The sequence below is a fragment of the Ahaetulla prasina genome, chromosome 5 (genome assembly GCF_028640845.1).
Source record: "Ahaetulla prasina isolate Xishuangbanna chromosome 5, ASM2864084v1, whole genome shotgun sequence".
Lineage (NCBI taxonomy): Eukaryota > Metazoa > Chordata > Lepidosauria > Squamata > Colubridae > Ahaetulla > Ahaetulla prasina.
The window spans coordinates 107,121,830-107,143,937 of NC_080543.1; the positions used below are offsets into that span (position 1 = coordinate 107,121,830).

General features: G+C 36.7%; 2 protein-coding genes across 3 annotated transcripts in view; one reads left to right on the forward strand and one right to left on the reverse strand.

Annotated features, from left to right (window-relative positions):
* Positions 1–22,108, forward strand: part of UBAC2 (UBA domain containing 2) — a 101,352-nt gene that overhangs the window by 14,705 nt on the left and 64,539 nt on the right. The gene's annotated exons all lie outside the window — the stretch shown is intronic.
* Positions 11–8,001, reverse strand: GPR18 (G protein-coupled receptor 18). Its single transcript, XM_058184569.1, has 3 exons — positions 7,681–8,001; positions 4,427–4,694; positions 11–3,939 (listed from the first exon to the last, which is right to left on the reverse strand). Exon 3 carries the CDS (start codon positions 3,919–3,921, stop codon positions 2,929–2,931), a length of 993 nt encoding a protein of 330 aa, XP_058040552.1. The 5' UTR covers positions 3,922–3,939; positions 4,427–4,694; positions 7,681–8,001; the 3' UTR covers positions 11–2,928.

The window sequence follows — 22,108 nt, forward strand, 5'->3', positions numbered from 1 at the left end:
TAAGTTTACTATTAAGAGACATTCACACTTCTTTGTATCTTAAATATTAGTTCTGGGGCTATTGTAATTTATAAAAATGAAATGTTTAGTATTATTAATTTGGGTTGTGTGAAATTCAGCCATTCAGCAACTGAATGTTCTTTAGAACTATAGAACTCTGTGTTCTGTCTTTAGAATTTCAGAACTTGCTGCTCTGGAGGTAGTTTAACAGTTCTCATAGATAAATCTTCTGAATCAGAAATAATTCAACCTCCTGGACACAACAAGCCTGTTAGGGGCTCTGACCAAACTTGGAAGTTTTATTTCTGGAAACTGCCAATTGCCCCCAGAATGGTAAAGTCTAGAGAAGCTTTGGCCTCATCCAGAGGAGAAATGAAATTCTTCAGAATGCTGCATTCCCAAATATGAGTTTAATATATCTATACTGCTAATGATTTGAATCTGTGTGGCATGTTCATTGATAGATGTTCTGCTTTTCCTCTTTACTGTCCACACATTTATTTGTTTTATCAAATTTGTAAGGCCACCAGGCAGTCTCTCAGATCTCATCTGAAGGGTCATCTGATTCTTTGGAGCAGATTTAGGGTAAATACAGATAAAATGGCACAATTAATTCCAGATACTGTTTTACCAATTAACAGATGCCTTTGGATTCAACTCTGTATCTCCACAATTTCTTATTATCCAATCATGACTGGATAAACTCCAAGTCAGATTGATTGAGTTATTAGTTGCCAACCAGGCTGCAAACTTTTTAGTGCATTGCCTTTTTATTTTCTAGAATATGTTTATTTTATTTTATTCCACACATACACCTTACCCCATGAACTCCCATTGGGGTTTAAGAGTTAAATTCAGCACTGTGTTTAAGGCTGTATTTATTTACCTCCATACATGTTTCTAGAGTAACATTCCCCAATCTGGTATCACCTATAGGTGTTGTATTACAAGCTTTTTTAAATTCACAGTAAGTGGACTGATTATAAAGAGGCTATGGTTGTATTTGAGAGTGACAAAAACAGCTGATAACTTTCTTTACAGCAGTGACAGTCATTTGAGAACACATAGGGGAAATCTTTCTATTTGATGGTAAACTGGTGACACCTGTATTGTATCAGAATTTGCAATACCAAAGGCTTCTCTATGAGTTTTTTTATTGCTTCACCAGCAAGGTTCTGTTCTAGGATGGAAACCTTAATCCTAAATTCAGCTTTAGATTTAATATCTTGTTAAGCCTTATTTAGCTTTTCTTACTCAGAAGAAGTGTTGTTGTTTTTTGATGCATTGTTAGGCATTTTCTTCCATGCCTCAGTTTTAGCTGTGCTACGTTAAGCATCACTTTCTTTATTTTTTCATATTATTGGCAGGAGAAAGAGCTTTGGTGTTCAGTTCAGCATTACTACAGATGCAAAGTACCTTTAGCCCAGACATTCCCCTCTCTGCTGTTAAATAATAATTATAACAAAATCTATATTATAAGCAACTAGATGCACAGTAACATATGCAGTGTGCAATAACACTTGAATATGCATTAGGTTTGGCACTATGACAAAATCTCCCCAAGTTAAACACATCTCCATATCATTTTATTGCCACTAATACAGAAATGGCTTGCTATTGCCTTTTTCTGAGATTTTTTCCTCCTTACTTTCAATAAGGTTTACAACAGTGAATTTCCTGTGGGTCCCCCCATGTACAAACTAAATCAGTCTAACCATAGTTTTGAGGAGATAGCCACCTATTTTGACAAATGAAAGTACATGTAAATTATTCCCACAAGTAATTTAAAACTTATTAGCATGTTTGGAGATCTTTTCATTTTGCCTTAAGGGATATACCCATTAGATTTAAATTTTATTAAAGATGAAACGCTTGATTTAGAAATACGGAATTCCCACCCCCTCCCAATACTGTAAACATTGAAATCATGTGATTTTGAACATTTTCTTTTGTATCACTCTCTTTTCTTAATAAATTGTGCAACTCATAGAAGTTACAGAGTTGAAACCTCAGTAGCAAAAATAATGCTAAAATAAATAATGAAGGAAAATGGAATATATTGTTGTGGTCCGCCAGCAGCCTGCAGAACTGGCAGCAGAGTCGGACACTGAGGAGGTTGGGGAGGAACATGGGCCAGTCCTGGAGTCTGGGGAAGGCTTGGACGAGGGCTCTGCAGAGAGGGAGCCAGGGCCATCTGGTAGTTAAATGCTGCCTCCAAGGCTCTGGAATCTGACATCAGTGAGACAGACGAACAGTGTGAGCCTGTTCCCAGTGTGCGCATGCGCAGAGCTGCCACAAGGCAAGAACAATTAAGAAAAAAAAGGACGACTTGGGAGTAAGGCTTGGAGATTATTGGCCCCTCCCATAAGACATAAAAAAGAAGCAAATGGACATGAGCCTTTGCAGGAAGCAATTAGCTCATATAGTCAGTTCAAGCTCTGAGACGTCTGTTTGACTCTGTGCTCCATTTGGCCTTGCAAAAGTAATTGACAACTAGGTCTCTGGCAGCATTTCAAGGGAGATAAAGTTGGGTGCTTATCAAAATTACCCTGAAAGACTGTATCAACTCAGCAGGCATCTGTTGGAATCTTCACAAACTATGAATCATTATGGGCTGGTGAATGACAATAATTCACAGCCATATCAATAAAAGAGGCTTTTTGGGACTAAGATTGTGATTTATGCTTTCTCAGGAAGCCTAGGACAGAACATATATTAATATTAAAGAGGCAGAAATGATTATGCATTTTATGCTAAAATAATTTCTTTTTCAAAGAAAAAACAATTTAAAAGAGGAATAAGAAAAACTTTCCTTTTTAAACATAATACATTTATTGGAAATTTAAGTTTATTCTAAGCTTTACGTAATGCATGTATACGGTATTGCTTTGAAATGTATTTGTATTGTATTGTATTGCTTTACTTACTTTATATGATCTCACTGTTAATATTACTTAATGAATGCACACTACCAGATCGTATACTTTTTCTCCGAACACTTCGAAGATAATTACGATAAAGCATAACACTGATAACTCGGGCCTGAAATTGCTTAGAAACTAGGTAGTAAAGGATTATATCTAGACATGTGCTGAGATTCATGAGGAAGGTCGTAAATGCTCCCCAAGGGTTGTAGCTTGCTTCTCCATTTTGGAGCATCAGAAATGTAAAACAAATGTGAAAAGGCACAAAACATACAAGCACTTGGGTAATTAGTGTTACAATGATTCTGATCGATCTTTCTTTAGCCTTTGGTTTCAGCTTGGAAGTTCTTCCACGAATTATACTATAGATGATGACTAGATAACAACCAAGCATATTAAATATGGGAATCAAGAAAAAAAATATTAACCGACAAAAATTTAATACATTGACTTCCTTTAGGTAGATAATATCCATCATCTTTATGCAGGTGGTGAAATTTGAAGTTTTATCTGGATCAGAATATAAGAAAAGCAGTGGCGAAGTTGTCACTAAAGTTAAGATCCAAAGTGCTGTGCAAGCTATCAGAGCTTTGTTTGTGTTCTTGAGTTCCTTGGCATATTTGGGTTGAACTACAGCCAGGCATCTATCAATGCTTATAAAAGCTAACAACCATATTGCAATGCTGGGGTAAAAAATAGTGAAAGCACTAATAATCCGGCAGAAGACATCTCCAAAGATCCAAGAGTGTTTCCCATAATAATGCATTCGAAAAGGCAAGGTGAATATAAGCAACAAGTCAAGCAACGCAACATTCATCATGTAGATAGTTATAGTTGTTTTCTTCTTGGTGGTACAGCTGAAGACCCAGAGAGCTGTAATGTTTACAACTAAGCCAGTTGTAAAAATGAAACTGTAGAAGACAAGTGATGAAATTCGGTATTCTTCAGGATGGCTATTTTCAACCATTGTAATTAGACTGTGATTGTAGTTATTCATAGCTTTCTAATACGTTATCTAAGAATAAAATAGGAGAAAGATCAAGTTTAACTACCTATTAGAACAGTTTTGCATGGTAAGGAGCACTGACAATCAGACAATTCCAGGTTTGTACTGTACAGAGGGCACTTTAGAAAAACTGAGTGTATTAATCTTCAAAAACATGATTCTCAATATTATGTTAAATTGAGAACTTAACTAGCCAAATACTTAGTGTAGTTTATATGGGCCTGATGTCTGAGTTTGCTATAAAAGAATTCCAGCAACTTTTATTTTATTTATTTGTTAAATATATTTGCTGCCCATCTCGCTAGGGGTCTACTCTGGGCAGCTTACAACAATAAAATGGAAAAAAAAGATTAAAAATATAAACATAACAATAGCAAAGGGATGAACAATATAAATAAACAAGGGAAGTACAATAATATGAAATTAAAAAGAAGGACAGAGGGGGAGCAGGAAGTGCAGAGGGGAAGTGGAGTTAGCGAATTAGGTCAGTAGCTACCTCCAAAGATGTGCACTCCTGTTGAATCCCCAGGTCATCTGGCAGGGTCAGGTCTTCAGGCTGTTGCAGAAGGATAGGAGAGTGGGGATAAATCTCACCCCAGGGTACAGGATGTTCCAGAAGTCCAGCACTGCAGCAGAGAAGACTCTTCTTTTGGACCTTTTCTGGAGTTCCTTGATCAATGGGGCCTTCAGCAGGCCTCCTCTGCTAACACGAGTAGGACAGAGTTGTTTTAGCAAAACAAGATGCTTCATCAAGTAGTCTGGTCCTATGTCATGGGAGGGGTTTAAAAATCATAATCAACACCTTGAACTGCACCCAGAAGCAAACCAGCAGTCAATGCAGTTTGCAAAGCACTGGTGTAACATGGGTCATTCTAGGTTCCTCCAAAGACTTCTTGTGCTGCCACATTTTGTACCAGTGGAAGCATCCATGTAGCCCAATGTAAATTGCATTGCAACAATCTAGACGAGATGACTAGGGCTTGAGTGTCTAAGGGCAGAGAGTCCTGATTCAGGAAAGGCTGCAACTGGTGTATAAACCAAAACTGTGCAAAGGCTCTCCTAGTCACAACCACCACCAGATCTCTGAGCAGGAATCACGAGTCCAGGTGAATCCCTAAGTTGCAAACTAGGTCTGAACAGAGTAATGTTCAACCTGTCCTGAACTAAGTATGACAAACACTCAGATCCTGAGGCTCCATGCACCCAAAGTCATTCAGGACTAGGAGTGACATGATAGCAGTGTTCCAATATCTAAGGGGTTGCCACAAAGAAGAGGAAGTCAACCTGTTCTCCAAAGCACTAAAGGCAGGACAAGAAGCAATGGATGGAAACAAATCAAGGAAAGAAGCAACGTAAAACTAAGGAAAAATTTCCTAAGGAACAATTAACCAATGGAACAACTTGCCTTCAGAAGTTATGGGTGCTCCAACACTGGAAGATTTTAAGAAGATGTTGGATAATCATTTGTCTGAAATGGTATAGATTTTCCAGCCTGAGCAAGGATTTGGACCAGAAGACCTCCAAGGTCCCTTCCAAATCTGTTATTCTATTAGTGCTCTAGAAAGAGTACTGAGCGTCGCCAAAAAATCTCTGCAGTTTGTTAAATACAAGCAATTTGATCTATTAAACATTGGGCAATTACCCATAAATAACTCCCTTTATGAAGATTTAGGGATTGCTTTTATCAACTCATTTTCTTTCATGTAAATGACTTTTGGTAAAGATGAATCTTATCTCCTGTAACTCTAAAATAATTAAGACAAAATGATATCATGAAAGTGGAGGGCATTTGACTTTAAAATGATGCAAATTCGTTTGGTAACATGGTTTGAAAGAGGAAGCTGGTCAATCATGTTGAAAGAGAAGCTGTGCTTCCCTTGCTCTTGCAGGTGGGCTGCAGATATTTGCTGCTTTACAACTGCACTGACTCACCTCCTCCTTGGCTTTTGTGGGTGAAAGAGAAAGAATTTACTCTTCCTTCATCATCCCTGTATCTTCACTGCTCAGAGAGTAAAATATGTGTTGTTTTTTTAACACGGCCACTTTCTACTCTTGCAGAGGTTACAGCCAGATCTGCTAGGTGCTGCCATTCCACTTTATCATGATTAGACTTGATAAAGTGGGGCCAGAAAGCTCTGAATGATGAAGCACAGCAAAACTATTTAAAGGACAAAGAGAAATAGAAATGAGTTACCTTGTCTCACTAGCCTCAATTTAAAAAGATTTGCAGCTATCACAAAAATAGCTGCTGTACTGCAGTCTTTACTACAATTTAGAGTAGAAATTCCACTATGTAGGGTATAGTAGCCAACTTCTCTAGTAGCTTCCAAAAATATCATGTCCTTTCCCATAAGAATTGTCTTATAAAGCTTTATTCTACCTTTTCTGGAGGACATCCTTACTCAATATTAGTGGCTACATAGGTTAGTATTTGTAGGCTTATTCTAATGGATTTTAGAAGACCCTGTTCATATGACATGCTTGCATATGCATGTTTATAGAACTATGGGCTTGTGTGCAGTTTTCTGGATTCTCATGACTCGGTATCTAAATGATTTGCATAACAGCCTGAATTGAGATTTGCTGGTATGTGGTTGATGTATTCTGTGAATTTAGCCAGTGCAGTCGGGATCTCCACTGCTTTGGATTCAATTCCAGACAGAGTCTACAGGAAATATCCCTTTGAAAAGAAATAGCTACTATAATGGAATGCAAACAGCTACTTTCACATCCTGCAAAACATCTTTTGGAAATGAGATCAAAAACACTATAAAGGACTGCTGTGCAAATCCTGCAGTGTGTTATGTGAACGAACATACAGTAATTTGTGGTTGGCTGAACAGACTTAGATGTTATTAGCAATTTTCGCTGGCTGAGATGGTGAAAGAAAGTGATAGTGAAGCTATTCGTCCATTGGTTGGGTTCTTACAAAGTGCTGGCTATATTTGCAGATATAACAAGATTAATTGTTCCTTGATTTGCTGAATAAATACAAATATATGTAACTATGAAGGAAATATTAAGAATTGAACAAATAAAATAAAACCATTATTTGAAAAGTTTTGGAGTAAGGCAAACAGATATAAAGAAAACTAGCATAATGGATCTTCAAATATTAGAGTTTTTTTCCTGTCTTTATTTTTTTATAAATAACATAAATAAATAAATTATGAACATATTTAGTACTATTTCCTCTTTCTATTTTCCTTACAATAAATCCTGAGTGGTGTATTGGCCTGAGACAGCCTTCCATTCTGAATCAAATATTCTGCGGTGTATGAAAAGTCAAAACCTCATCTCCTATCCTCAAATTTTTAGGAATATCTAAAGTGGTACTCCTGTACACACCCTTATATATGTACTATATATACCGATATAAGAAATAGCTATATTTTCCATTTTGAACCTGTTAGTAATTTTCAACTTATGTATTGGTATCAATGCTTATTTATTTAAACAGATAAGTGGATTTATTTTATTTTATTTTATTATTTTCTTTTCTTTTATTTTTATTTCATATATTCATTACTTTAGCTGTTTTTTATTTCATCTTGATTGGTCTATAAAAAACAACAGGGATTTTTAAGCTTGCATATAGTTTTAAAAGATAGCATTCATTCAATACATAATTCTGTAATATTCAAAGTCTTTAGCAATGTTCCATTAATTTGAAAACATAATTCAAGTTGAAAATTTGAAAATTTTCAAAATGTGCATATATGCTAATACATAAAATAGAAGTTTTCCTACCTTTAGCTTTTCAATGATGTCTTTCATCAACCCAGGCAAGCAAAAGATTTGTTTTTGTCTCAAGACCTGTGATCTAAAATAGAAACCTTTTTATAATCAGGAAGTGTCATAGTGCAACTAGATTCTCAATTGGTTCTACGGGTTTTTTTGGCTGTGTGTAAAATTTGTTGTATGAACAAATGATACTATATTTCTAATATGTTAGCTGACAAAATGTTTCTGTAAGTGTAACATCCTCTTCACGTATACTTTAACGTAAAGTATACCTATGCTGGAATGTTATAAAGAAATACTGTAAGTGTTGCAGTTGCTGTATTTTATATAAACAATTTATGTGATGACCATAGACTATTTGAAGTGTTATCTGATATAAAATTATCATTAATTCTTTGCTTCTGTTCAAAGTCAATTGAAGCATAATCTTCAATTCAAGTTGAAATTAAACTGTGAATACAGAGGATTTGCCATCCTTTTCCTCCTTGTCTTAGTATACAGTATATAAATAAGTTCAATTTAATCTATAAATTATAAATTAATGTCTAATGTATAGAAATCTTATTAGGGTTAGTGACTGTTGAAACAAACAACAATAAAAGATAAAGAACTTCAGATGAAACAAAATGTTATAATAATAGAGTTCTACAATTTAAGGAAGTTAATTCCTGCATAAATCAGTGGTGATTGAAAGAAACCTCTTCTAGACATATGAGGATTGCTGAAGTGAAGTGATCCCCATAATTTGCCAAAACCCTTTTTCATGTAGAATAGAATAGAATAGAATAGAATAGAATTTTATTGGCCAAGTGTGATTGGACACACAAGGAATTTGTCTTGGTGCATATGCTCTCAGTGTACATAAAAGAAAAGATACGTTCATCAAGGTACAACATTTACAACACAACATTTACAACACATGTATGTGTTGTACATATAATTACAGTCATACATACATACATGTATGTATGAGTGTAATTGTAATAATGGATCCCTATAGAGTAATTTCTATGGAGATTCTCAGTCATTCAGGTCATGGTTGTCCCAAAGGTGCTTTTTGGAAAGCAACTGGACTTTTTCTTTGTAGATGTTTCATTTCTCATCCAAGAACAGAACTGAAGAAACTTCTTGGATGAGAAATGAAACATCTTCAAGAAAAAATAAAGTCCAATTGTCTTTCAAAAAAGCACCATTGGGACATCTCTATAGAATAGTTCTCCCCCACCCCCAATCCATCTGCGTTGCATCATCACAGCATGTGTATATTGGTATGTGTTCCTAGTGGAAATTAGGAAAGAAAGCTAGGAGTGTACATCAAAGTCTACTCCCAGCAGGGCATTCAAGCCATGAAAATAATTCCAGTTATCCATCTAAAGCAACTAAGCTCCTATATTGACAGTACCAGTATAGGAAGATGCTGGAAGCAGATTGTTGCTTAATGACAACAACAATGCCATAGTTTCATATTGTATGGAGAAGGCAATACTAAACCATTCCTATATTTTTCTGAGAAAACCAGACGCACTGGCAACATAAAGTAATTTACCCTATGGTGCCTATAGAGATGATGGCCTCTTGTGCAGATTCTTTTCTGAACCACCAATAACCAGATTGACCTAGGCTTAATAGACAAAAAGCACTGGAAACTTGGAAACAGAGTGGGTGTCTCCCTTCAATGGCTAGGGGAATACTTTTATTTTACAAAAGAAAAGCTCATCAAAAAAAGGAAAGAACAAAAAAGATGGTAAATTATAAATAAATTAAACTCGTTTTCATTAATGTCTAGGTCTAGTTCTAAACTAGAAATTATTCTTAATTAAAATTATATTTTTATATATTTTCTAGGCGCTCTGTATCTATACTATTTTCTTTAAAGTCCAATTTCACTATATTTTTACATCTTTCCATTCTGTATCTCTAATGCACTTGTGATTCCCATTTTTCACCCCATGCAGCACATCTTGTTCCTATAAACTGTTATTTTCAGTCTGAACCTGAGGCCAAACCCCATTAAATTTCTACATTAATGCTTGGAGCATAAACTCGGATAACCATCATATTAAGGGATTGCTGACAGAATTAGTTATTATTCGGTTACTCATTGCATTATACTAAAATACTTCATTCATTTTATTCTTCCTGACTATGAAAACAGCATTGTTACTTTTTGTATCCTGAGCAGTAATCACAGCGATCATGTACTGAAAATATCAAATTCCAGTCCCATTTCAATTCACTGATATCTAAGGTATTAGCATATAGTTGATTCATTACATCTTTCACTGTGTTGAGCTTTCCCATGTTCATTGCTTCTTACATTTCCTGTTCCCATTGATTCTGTCTTTGCAGATTTGGCTTTTCTTTTCCTGCATGGCAACGTTAGTAACTGGATGCCCAGCATGCTTAATTTAGCCACATCATAAATGCCATTAGTACTTTGAAAGATCCTCAGTTCTTCCTCAGTAGCATCTTGAATGCCATCCAACCCGAGAAGCAGTGAAAAGCCTGACAGATTGTAAGCACCGATGCTCCTTTTTCTCCCTCCTATCTTTGCTTCTCTATTGTCTCAGCAACTCAGCTAACAATCAAACAGCTGCATTGGACAAGAAGCTGGGACACAAAATGGCTCTGCAGCTATAGGCTGCATGAGAAATAGCCTGAACAGGGTCAAGGCTCAGGAGTAAAAATTAAACAAAAAGCTAAAACAAAACAAAAAACTAACAAATTTGGAAATAGTAAGGAAGAAAACAGCTGGACTGTATGACTTACAAAACCAGAATGAAGCAGGAAAATAATTGTTGATGCTTGTCAACTCTGTGATTTCTTCATTGCCAATGTGTTCATCAAACAACATCTGTATACATGGATATCACCAGGAGGAACAAACAGAAATTAAGAATAAAACCACCCTATCTAACCATACTTCACAAGACAAAATTTTAAAAAATGAATATAGGTTCCCCCAGCATGTAGAATTAAAAAAATCCATAAAGTTAAAGTTAAAAAAAAACATATAAGCCCCTCCTGTTCCCAGCCACATGTTTTATTTACTTTAGCATCCAGGTGCAACGGAAATCTAGAATCAATACCAGACTCTCTTTCCTTTATTCAAAGAAAAAGCAATCCCATCCAGAATAAGTTGTTCAGGTAGTTCTTTCTTAATGACCCTAGTTGGGAGCAGAATTTCTGTTGCTAATAAAGCAGTTGTTAGGCAAAATATCACGTGATCACTCCGATTAGCAAGGGCAGTTCCTGGTTCTGAATGTTAGCAGAGGATGTCATGTTTCCTCTGCCTTGCCATGCTCATCTCCATTTCAACTTCCCCTACCACCTGTCTGCCCCCCATCTCTGACCTTTTGGTTATACTGCCCTTTGCTGCCCTGCTACCCCTTTGCCATCTTCTTCCTCCCACTGCTGATGATGGGTGTCTGCTGCTGGCCCTTCCCAAGGCCTCCCCAATACCATCTCTAACATAGCCTCACAAAACTGCCTTGACTGTACATGCCTCATCAGAGCCATGGTGGCACAGTGGTTAGAATGGAGTATTGCAGGCTAATTCTGCCTGCCGACTGCCAACAGTTTGGCAGTTCAAGTCTCAAGGTTGATTCCATCCTTCCGAGATTGGAAAAATGATGACCCAGATTTTTGGGGGCAATATGCTGACTGTGTAAATCGCTTAGAGAGGTCTGTAAAGTACTGTGAAGCGGTATATACAGTGTTTCCCCGAAAATAAGACCCTCTTTTCAGTGATGATATTCAAAAATTTTTACTACTGGTTCTGTGGGCGTGGCTTAGTGGGTGTGGCAGGGGAAGGATACTGCAAAATCCCCATTCCTTCCCCACTCCTGGGGAAAGGATATTGCAAAATCTCTATTCCCACCCGACTCTGGGGCCAGCCAGAGGTGGCATTTGCTGGTTCTCCATACGACTCAAAATTTTCACTACCGGTTCTCTGAACTATCCAAAATTTCCGCTACTGGTTCTCCAGAACCTGTCAGAACCTGCTGGATTTCACCCCTGCCTGTCTTATATTTTTTTGAACCCCGAAATAAGAGCTTGGCCTTATTATCGGGGGGGGGTCTATTTTGGGGGTACAGGAGGCAGCGAGCATGGCCCACTGCAAAAATCAGCCCTAGCCTTATTTTTGGGACATGTTCTATTTTTGGAGAAACACGGTAAGTCTATAAGTCTATTAGCAGTAGCGAGGAGAAGGAGAAAACAGAGTGCAGGGCAGCCAGAAGGGCAGAGAGGAGAAGGGAGACGTTGGGCGGAGTTGAAACCCATGTTGTATTCGAAATGTGGGCAGGCCAAGAGGCCAGATTTTGCCAAGCACTCAAAAATTGATCATTTGACTTCAAGGGTGCTACAACATCTGTAAGTTCAAGGAATAGTCGTAACTGCTATTCAGTCAGCTGCCGTAATTTTGAATGTTTAATAAGCATTCTACTGGTAGCTCAAACCTAGATTAAAATGTCTGTTTTGCAATAGATCTCAGTTGGATTTGAATCTCTCTTTTCTACCATGTGTTCAATGATGATTTTAAAAAAGCCTTTAGATACCCCATGGCTGAATGTAGAGGAGACTGAATAGTAATTCCCTATTGTCTCCTTCTGGAAAAATTCAGTCAGCTGGATCTGGATCCTTCAAAATGCCATTCGCCCAAAACTGCTAAAATATTAAAATTATTACACTCAAAAACAGTGTTGTCCAGTTCCCAGTGTAAATCATCTACAGATAGTCCTCAACATACAATTACAATTGAACCCAAAAATTATGTTGGTAAATAAGACATGTTAATTGAGCTTTGCTGCATTTTATTTTTTGCTACAATCATTAAACAAATCATTATAGTTATGAAGTAAATCATGTGGTCATTAAGCAAATCTTGCTTCCCCCATTGACTTTGCTTGTCAGGAACTGGCTGGGAAGGTTACAAATGGTGATCACATGACCCTGGGACAGTGCAACTGTCATAAATACATGCCAGTTGCTAAGTGCTTAAATTTTGATTACGTGCTGCAAGGATTGTAAATGAGAAAACCAGTCATAAATCATTTTTTTCAGAGCTGTTGTAACTTCAAATGGGCACTAAATGAATGGTTGCAACTTGAGGATTACCTGTATAAATACATAACTAAAACTAGTTCTGAATCTGATCTGCATGACCAATTTTAATTAAATCTGGAGTTGCATTTTGTGGAAAAACTAAGATTGGACCCAGGAAAGTTCAAAATGTTGAGATCTCATTTGGTTTCTTTAGTCAGATATTGGACTATTCAACCAAATGATAGCTTAAATTAATTTCTATATTGTGTATTAATTTAAGATATAATTTGATTTCTTGATCTTGATGTAGTGAATTGTATAAAGCAAGCCATGTCTTAGTATGATGTGTGAATATTGTTAAAATTGTCTCTTTAGCTAGTACGTTTCTGGCAGTTACAACCAATCAGAAAGAGCAAGCATCCAAAATACAGGCAATGGCATTTTTTCTTAAGAATTTATTGCCTTTATATAATAATTTTAAAAATATTATTGGTGTGAATCTATGAATGAGCAAAAAGTAATATAGTTTACTCTTAGTTTTAATAAGGCAGCATTCCAGTCTATTCATTATTTTGCAGTTTTGTTTTTAGGGAGTAAAAAAGTTTACAACTGTTGATATTTACCAGATAGAGTTTTTTATGCATTTTCCCACAATTTATCTACTTGGTAATATTAATTATTAAACTTTTTAAAGGGTCTCCGTGCAGTGAGATAGGCAGCAAACAAGTTTAATAAATAAATTAAATTAAATTAAATTAAAGTTTTGTTGATTTTTGTCTTATATTAATGTTCTCAAGAGTATGTTAAAAAGTAGTAATTTAGTCAATGCAGTTTTTTTAAATTCCAACTTCTGTAGAAATGTATATCCAGATTTTCCTATTGCTAGTATTTGATTAAAGAAAAACTCCAAACTCTTTGCTTAATGTTCATGCCCATGCCACTAGAAAGTCAATTGGGAGCAAATTTCTTTCATAAACAATTCCTGTGTAGTAATGTTGTAGTTTATCTGGTATAAATATAGATGTAGCACTGTTGCCCTCTACTGTTCAGTACCTACTATTGACTTTGCTAGTAGCACTGATATTTTCCTTGTGTATCAGTCTAATTTTTGATATAGCAGATATTACTTATTTGTGCTTTCGTGTCTACCCAAGAGTGCTAAAGCTGGTGATAATCGGTGAGTATCAAGTATCTAGGGGTTATCTACATGGGGTTACCTTTGAAGAACATCTGGAAGCTTCAGATGATGCAGTGATGCAGCTTCAGATGATGTGGTGGTGGTGGTAGAGTTATGTGAGCACCTAGATCAGCACACATTACATCCTGCTCTGTGTGCTCTACATTAGTTAGCAGCTGACCTCCAGATTCAATTTAAGGTGCTGATAAGGACCTATAAAACCCAGGATGGCATGGGCCCTGAATATTTGAGAGATCGCCTTTCCCTAATCATATTTACCCTTCCTAAGACATCCAACAGAAAGGACATTTTATGGGTCCCATCCACAGAGTAATGTCATCTGATGCAACCCAGTTGGAGACCCTTTTCTGCCACAATACCCACTCTCTGGAACATCATCATTCCTGAAGTTAGATTGGCTCCAACCTTGTTGGCCTTCCAAAAGAGGCAGGCATATATGGCTTGGTCATCTGGCCTGGGGATTTGGTAATGTTGGTGTAGTAGAACCTGCAAAGGATTGTTCTTTTAGGGAAACTGGTGGTGCTTTCCTGGAGTTCACCTTTTTATGGCTTTTAAAATTGCTTTATTGTTGTTTTTCAAAAAAATTACGTTTTGGGATTTTTTAAAAAATTATTTTTGTGTTTTTTTGTATTTCTTTATAACCATCCGGAGTCACAGAAGTCAGATAGGTGGCTAAATAAATAAATAAATAAATGGCAAGAAGGGATTAATTGGCTTTTGTTTGTTATATATGGTTGCTGTACTGCTCTTTTATTTTTGTAGTTACACAAAACCAGTTCTATTCCCTGATAGTGCAGCTGATGCACTTCAGGCCTATATGTGTTTCTCAGTAAAATTACAATAATATAGTGTGACATGGCTGTCATAAAAGCAAATGGACTCTTAAACTGCATGAGTGATACGGTCTCAAGAAATAACTGTTTCACTTATTTTGTGTTGGTTAAACTCCATCGTGAGTATTGTGCTGTGTTCTGAGAACCACACATTTGAAAGAATTGAGACAAACGCAAGAGTTACAAAAAAGGAAGCGATAAGGATGATCCGTAGCCTGGAAACCCAAATCCAAATGCTATGAAAGATGATTGAAGGAATTGTGAACGTTTAAACTTGAGGAAAGCTTGAGAGGGGATAGATATCAGCACTTTTCAAATACTCGAATGGGCATCCTATAGAACAGGGGTCTCCAACTTTGGCAACTTTAAGCCTGTTGGACTTGAACTCCCAGAATCCTTTGCTAGCTGGGGAATTCTGGGAGTTGAAGTCCAACAGGCTTAAAGTTACCAAGCTTGGAGACCCTTGCTATAGAAGAAGGATTTGTCCTGTGGTCTGCCATCAGCGGTGCAAGACACAGAATAATTAACATTGGTTATAGGGCAGTAGATTCAGACTGAATTTTGGGAACAATTCCCAATGATAGCAGTTCATCAAGAGGAATTCTGGTTACTAAGAGAGGTGGTGAAATCTTTCCTGGTTGTGTTCAAGCAGAGGTTAAACAACTATTGGTTCAGATACTCTTTGGATTCCTACTTAGAATGGGGAAATAAATCTTATTGTTTGAATAGTTTCGATTTGCTTACTGAATTAATCCATTTTTGCATTGAATACATGAAACTGTACTTTGAATACACTGAAAATATTGATTTGTATTCAAACAAATAAACCGTGCCACAAAAATGCGACATTTTGGGTTAGGCAAGATTTATTACAAATCAACCTTAACTTGTAAATCTTCAAAGGCTATTTTTATGTGATCTGGCCTAGCATATTGTACAAACCAACACATTGATATGTTTGACAGTTTGCATCTTCTTTCTCCCATAATGTAGGTCTCATTAATGAAGTACAAGTTACTATGTTATGCAAATCCATACAGGCTACAAGTACAATTCCCATTTAGTCTTGGTTTTGAATTCTGTTAATTCAAATGGCTTTTCACAACAAAAATGTATTTCAAATTTTGTTATTGTGACAAATAGATATGTAGTTCTATTTGACTTCCATCAATATAGTGCTTTAGCCCAATTAGAACTGACAGGGAATGTGGTATACCAATTGCTTTATACCAGTAACGGCAAACCTATAACAAGTGTGTCAAAGTTGACACGCCAGAAGGTTTTAGATGACAAGAACCCCCAACAACATCTATTTTGAAAGTGTCAGGCCTGGAAACCATCTTTTGTATTAGGCCTTCAGACCTGCCATGTTTACTACTGTGGGAAACTGGGAGGGGGAATTGTATGAAGTATGGGTGATATATAGGCATAATAACATTCCTTTCTCAAGAAGTCAAGGACAACTTGCCCTGCACCTGGAAGACTGGAACTGGGAGGCATCTCCAGTTGGAACAATGTTTGATTGGGCTAGTTGGTACAATGTTTGATTGGGCCATGTGATAGACTTGTGAGTGTTGGGCAAGGACTTGAACTTTTCTTTGAGTGGGGAAAACCTGGAAACTTTCAGATTCAGGTTTTCCCACATGTGCCAATATGACTAATAAAATGTAGTTTTGAAGAATTTCAAGCCTTGGAGTTTTCTTTCGTTCGGGGTGTTACTTGGAACCCTGACAGAAAGTACACCCCTGTCCTTGGATGATTTGCAGAGGCTGCGGAGGTCACTGAAAAATAAGGGGTGCTCTTGCCCATTCTCACAAAATAACACAAAAGGACCATGTTTTCATCCAGCCTTTAATGCCTTTGAAAATTGCACAAGATAGCCCGTGATTTCACACAGTTTTCAGAAGCTGCAGAAGCCATGGAAGAGCATTCACCAAAGTAGCTTCAAAAACAAAAAGCTTCATGCGACCTGAAGCTGCCTCAGGTAGGCCTTGAGAGAAAGAGAACACACCTGAAAGTACATAGTCTGCGGCAGACCCTGAGGAATCACATGCATGATTGGACACTTATTTTCTTTAAATAAATGAATATGTAAAGAATTATTTCTTTATTTTGGGTGCATGTGTGTATGAAAGAGACAGGCAGGCAGACACTCCAGCAGAGTCAAGTTGACATTTTCTGAATTTTTGACATGCCGAGCCCAAAAGGTTCACTATCATGACTTTATTCAGAACAAATTCACTTCCTTTTCTTGTTTGCTGCAGATTAATATCTCCTTATAAATGATACTTGGGACATGATCTGTTTGCACTTCTCAGAAAAGATTTGAAACTCAAACCACATCCTATTGCTATAGCTACCACATAACCTATTATGGCAGAATATTTAAAGGATCTCCAATCTGTGCCATCTAGTTTTCTGTAGGTTTTGAGGGGCCCTCTTTAGCAGAGAACTTATTCAGTTAAAACACTAATTTGTAGTTGTATGAGAAAATATTGGAATTCGTGTCTCATGCACACCCGACATATATACACACAAACAAAAGAAAATGTTGAAGCATTGTTTGAAGTCTTTGGTTTTCTGTAATCTCAGCAATCAACTTTTGTATCCTGGATCCTTAGTGATCACATGATGTGCTAAACTAGATCATGACATGATAGGGGCAACATGTCATAGGAATAGGAAGAACAGGCAGATTAATTCAAAGAAGCCAGAGAAAGTTTTGGTTTTAATCCCAGCAGACTTCTGTTTATCTGGAGCAAATTAAATGTGGAATTCAAAGAACTGACTTGATGGTTAACTGTCCTTCCTGTGATTGTTGCAAATTCCTAGAGAAACTGCAAAAATGTGGCCTGTTTAGATCTTCCAATTCTGTCACAATTTGAATTCTTTTCGCCCAAATCTCACAAGATGAAAAACAGTTGGATAGGTTGAATGCACTCCCTCTATCTTTTTCCACAGAGCGCTAGCCGCAACAATGTTCTTTTTTTTTCACTTAAAAAAAAACAAAATCCCTCTTAAAAGGAAATATTAATTTCCTTTGCAGAGGCTGGGGGACCTGAGAAAATGGCTGTCAGGATAGCTCTAATGTGCTCCCGACTTGTGTGCTGCCAACACATGAGGTGAGTTAATTCCCTGGGAGAAAAAGACCCGGGATGGTTCTGTTTGGTAAATATGGTCATTGACTTCTTTTTCAGTATTTAGCACTGCTGGTGATGGTATGTTCCTTTTTTTAATTGTTTTTTCTGAAGTTCTTTATAAAATTATTTCTGCAGACCTTAAGGGTTGTCCAAACAATTCTGATGAACCCATTTTAAGCAGGTAGCATTTAGAAATAACCTTGGATTCTTCCCTTTTTCAGTGATCATGTTCTTAACTGGATTGATTTCAGAAAGTTGATTTAGGACTTGAGCATATATTTTTTTCTTTAAACAAATGGCTATTAACTCCATAGCATGTCTCAAAACTATTTTAGAAATATATCTTTGTTTCAGAACATTTTGATGGTGAAATACCAGTTTTTTTCAGCCACAACAAACAGCTTAAAGCTTAGTTACATCATGGAGCTAGTTGTGTAGGTAGTCAGTAGTCTTGCACAATTTTGATTACTGTGCATCACATCATTAGTTATTTGTGCCGTACTGTATATGGTACAGTTAAATCAGGTATGTATTTGTAAAAGATACAATAATACAATATTTTTACAGAATAAAACTGCAGAGTGGAAAGAACGCATAGAAGAGATATCTTCTATAAAAAAGAGAAGAGGAAATGGTTCTTGGACAATTACCCCTACTACATTTAAGCAAAATTAACATTTTTTATAAAACATACTTCTTGAGATGAGCAGTTTCTCTGCAGCAGAGATGTATGACTGATAACTTGATATTACCACTGTAGAAAATAAAATTTCACTCAGTTGGGAAGTATGGAAGGGAATTGTGTGCTTTATTTTTTATGTGCAAAATGTGTATAGGCAGTCCTTGACTTATAACCATCCATTTAGTGACTGTTCAAAGTTACAACAGCACTGAAAAAAGTGATTTATGACTGTTTTTCACACTTAAATCATTGTAGCATCCCCATGGTCAGGTGATCAAAATTTGGACACTTGGCAACCAGTGTATATTTATGATGGTTGCAGTGTCCCAGGATCATGTGATCACCTTTTCTGACCTTCTGACAAGCAAAGTCAATGGGGAGCCAGATTCATTTAATAACCATGTTACTAACTTAACAACTGCAGTGATTCACTTAACAACTGTGGCAAGAAAGATCATAAAATGAGGCAGAACTCACTTATCAATTGTCTTGCTTAGCAAGGAAAATTTTGGGCTTAGTTGTGGTCTTAAGTTGAGGAGTATCTGTATTAAGCTTCACAGAGTCCTAATGTGCCTGTTAATTTTATGTTCCATTATCCTTCAAATAGGAAAAACATTGACATTTGCTATCAAATTTAGATATAAATTTAGATATCTATAGATATCTATTATATTATAGATATCACTCACGCTCTAGTCACTTCTCGTCTGGATTATTGCAATGCTTTCTACATGGGGCTACCCCTGAAGTGCACTCGGAGGCTTCAGTTAGTCCAGAATGCAGCTGTGCGGGTGATTGAGGAAGCCACAAGTTGCTCCCAGGTAACACCGCTCCTGCGCAGTTTGCACTGGCTACCTGTGGTCTTTCGGGTGCGCTTCAAAGTGTTGGTTACCACCTTTAAAGCGCTCCATGGCTTAGGGCCCGGGTACTTACGGGACCGCCTGCTGTTACCCTATGCCTCCCACCGACTCGTACGCTCACACAGAGAAGGTCTTCTTAGGGTGCCGTCCGCCAAGCAATGCCGGCTGGCGGCCCCCAGGGGAAGGGCCTTCTCTGTAGGAGCACCTACCCTCTGGAACGAACTTCCCCCTGGTTTGCGTCAACTACCTGACCTTCGGACCTTTCGCCGTGAATTGAAAATGTACTTGTTTATCCAAGCGGGACTGGCTTAATTCTTAACTTTTTAAATTTTGAATTTTTTGAATTTTAATAATTTTAAATCGGGGTATTCTGTTTTATTGGGTCAAATTTGACGGTTTTTAAATTTTTGGGCCATTATAGAATATGTTATTTTAATTTGTTGTTTTAAAATTGTACATTGTATTATTTTAATCTGGCTGTACACCTCCCTGAGTCCTTCGGGAGAAGGACGGTATAAAAATCTAAATAATAAAAAAATAATAATAAAATATAGAATTAGTGATGGAGCCACACAGAAACTGGGAGCAGTTCATGGACTGCAGACTCTTATATACAAATAAATACAGATTTAACTGCTAGTCAGCTGGGATTAATGACTATTGTACGCTTAGTAATTAGTACTACTGGGCTGATTATTAACTTGTCTGTAGATCTGGTTCATTGATCACAGCTGAGCATACTGCTGATGTTTTGCCAATTGTATGTCTATATTTGGTTTTTCTGTTTTTCTCCTTTCTGACAGGCTTTGTCATTAGACTTCCTTCCTTTTTTCATGCATGATGAAACCATAAGGGACAGTTTTAAAATGCTGCTTTCAGATATCAACATTTTGCAATCCTTGATATATTTTGATATCATTTAAGTACAGTAGTGGCCAAAATTGTGGAAACCTTTTGGGGAAAGTATATTTTCTAAAACTAGCTAATAACACCACTTTTTTGAGTAGTATCATAAAATTATATATATATGGAAAGATAATTTAATCAAGAAGGTAATGCAATAACTTTTATGAAGGATTTGCTATTAGAATAGCAGTTACAGTCTAAAGCTTGGTGTTTCTAAGAGTGCTGGAGGTTCGCCAGCTCATATGACTAATCCACAAGTATTGAATTTGGAAGCTTTACAAGAATCTTTGAAGGAATTTTTAAAGGACTCTTTAGGGAAAGCCTTAAAGCTCCAAATTGCTGTTATGGAGAAAAAATTTAAGGAAATTGCAGAGGAGATGTTGGAAATTAGAGATGTTGTTGAGGTGCGGAATAAGGACATAAGAGAAGATATTGTGTTAGCATTTCAAGTTTGGCAAAAAATATGATCCAGCTGGATGAAAGAGTGGAAGAAATTAATCAATTTAATTTGAATTTGGAAAATAAAATGGTGGAAGTCCAAACCAAGGCAGACAGGGCAGATGAAGAAGTAGTTTTGTTACAATATAGATTGATGGAGTTTTCCCTGAGAGTAAGAGGATTGAAAGAAGATAATCGAGACAATTTAAAAGAGATTTTTGTAGAGGCTTTCGCACAGATGACTGGAGAGCAACCAGCAGACCTTGTAATTCAAATTGACAAAATCTATCATGTTAACTCTTGGGTTGCTAGACAGAGAAAACTGCCAAGAGATGTGATTTATTTTACAACCGGAAGGATCAGAAATGAAATTCTACAAGCATCTTATAAGAACAAAATTCAAATAGTAGGACAAGAGGTATTAGTCTTGAAAGAAATTCCTCCTAAAATGCTAAGAAGCAGAAAGGAGTTTGCTTTTTTGGTGGATGAATTCAGAAATCGACAGATACAGTTTAGGTGGGATGTTCCAACTGGACTAATAGTAACCTATACAGGAGAAAGATATCATCTTAATACAGTTTGGAAGGCAAGAGATTTTTATACCAATATATTAAAGGCTGGAAGCCCACCATCACCAGAGGAGAAGAGAAGTGGAGATGGCAAAAAAGTGGGGGAAGGAAGGAAAGCAGAAAGCACAAGTTGGGACTGTAACTATTGAAGAAAATTTACTCCAATTTTTGGCTACTCCCCAAGTTCTAGAACCAATGGAAAAAACAGGAGATGTAAAAGAGCAAAGATTGACCCGAGCAGCCATTAAACGTAGAGAACAAGAAGCAAAGATGCAATAATCTCAAGCGACAATTTAAGAAATTAACAAAACAGAAGTTGTGGGGAGGGTTAGGCTGAAGAGGAAGGTTTAGGAAGATTTCCAGCTGATGCGTCAAAAGTTTCAAGGTGCCAAGAATAGCAATTAGATTTTTAACATGGATATGATGGAGGATTTGGAGTTGAGAGACATTTGGCAAGAGTGGAATGCCGAAGAAAAAGATTTTACCCTTTTTTTTCCTTTTTTTTTTCCTGACAGATACCAAACTTTTTCTAGGATTGATTTTATACTAATTATTAATGATTTGTTTTCTAGAGTAAAGAAGACGAAGATATGTTCAAGAATCTTGACTGATTATAGTCTGGTATGGGTGGAACCTGACTAGGAAAAGGGTGTTAGGAGATTTTGAAAGTTAAATGAAAATTTGCGTAGATATGAAGAAGATGTAAAAGACAAATGAAATGATTTTTTGTTTTGAATATAATAAAAAAGAAAGAGTAATTAC

Bases quoted from the DNA above. Each gene is read 5' to 3' on its own strand.
- GPR18 (XM_058184569.1), bottom strand. From the start codon at position 3,921: ATGAATAACTACAATCACAGTCTAATTACAATGGTTGAAAATAGCCAT.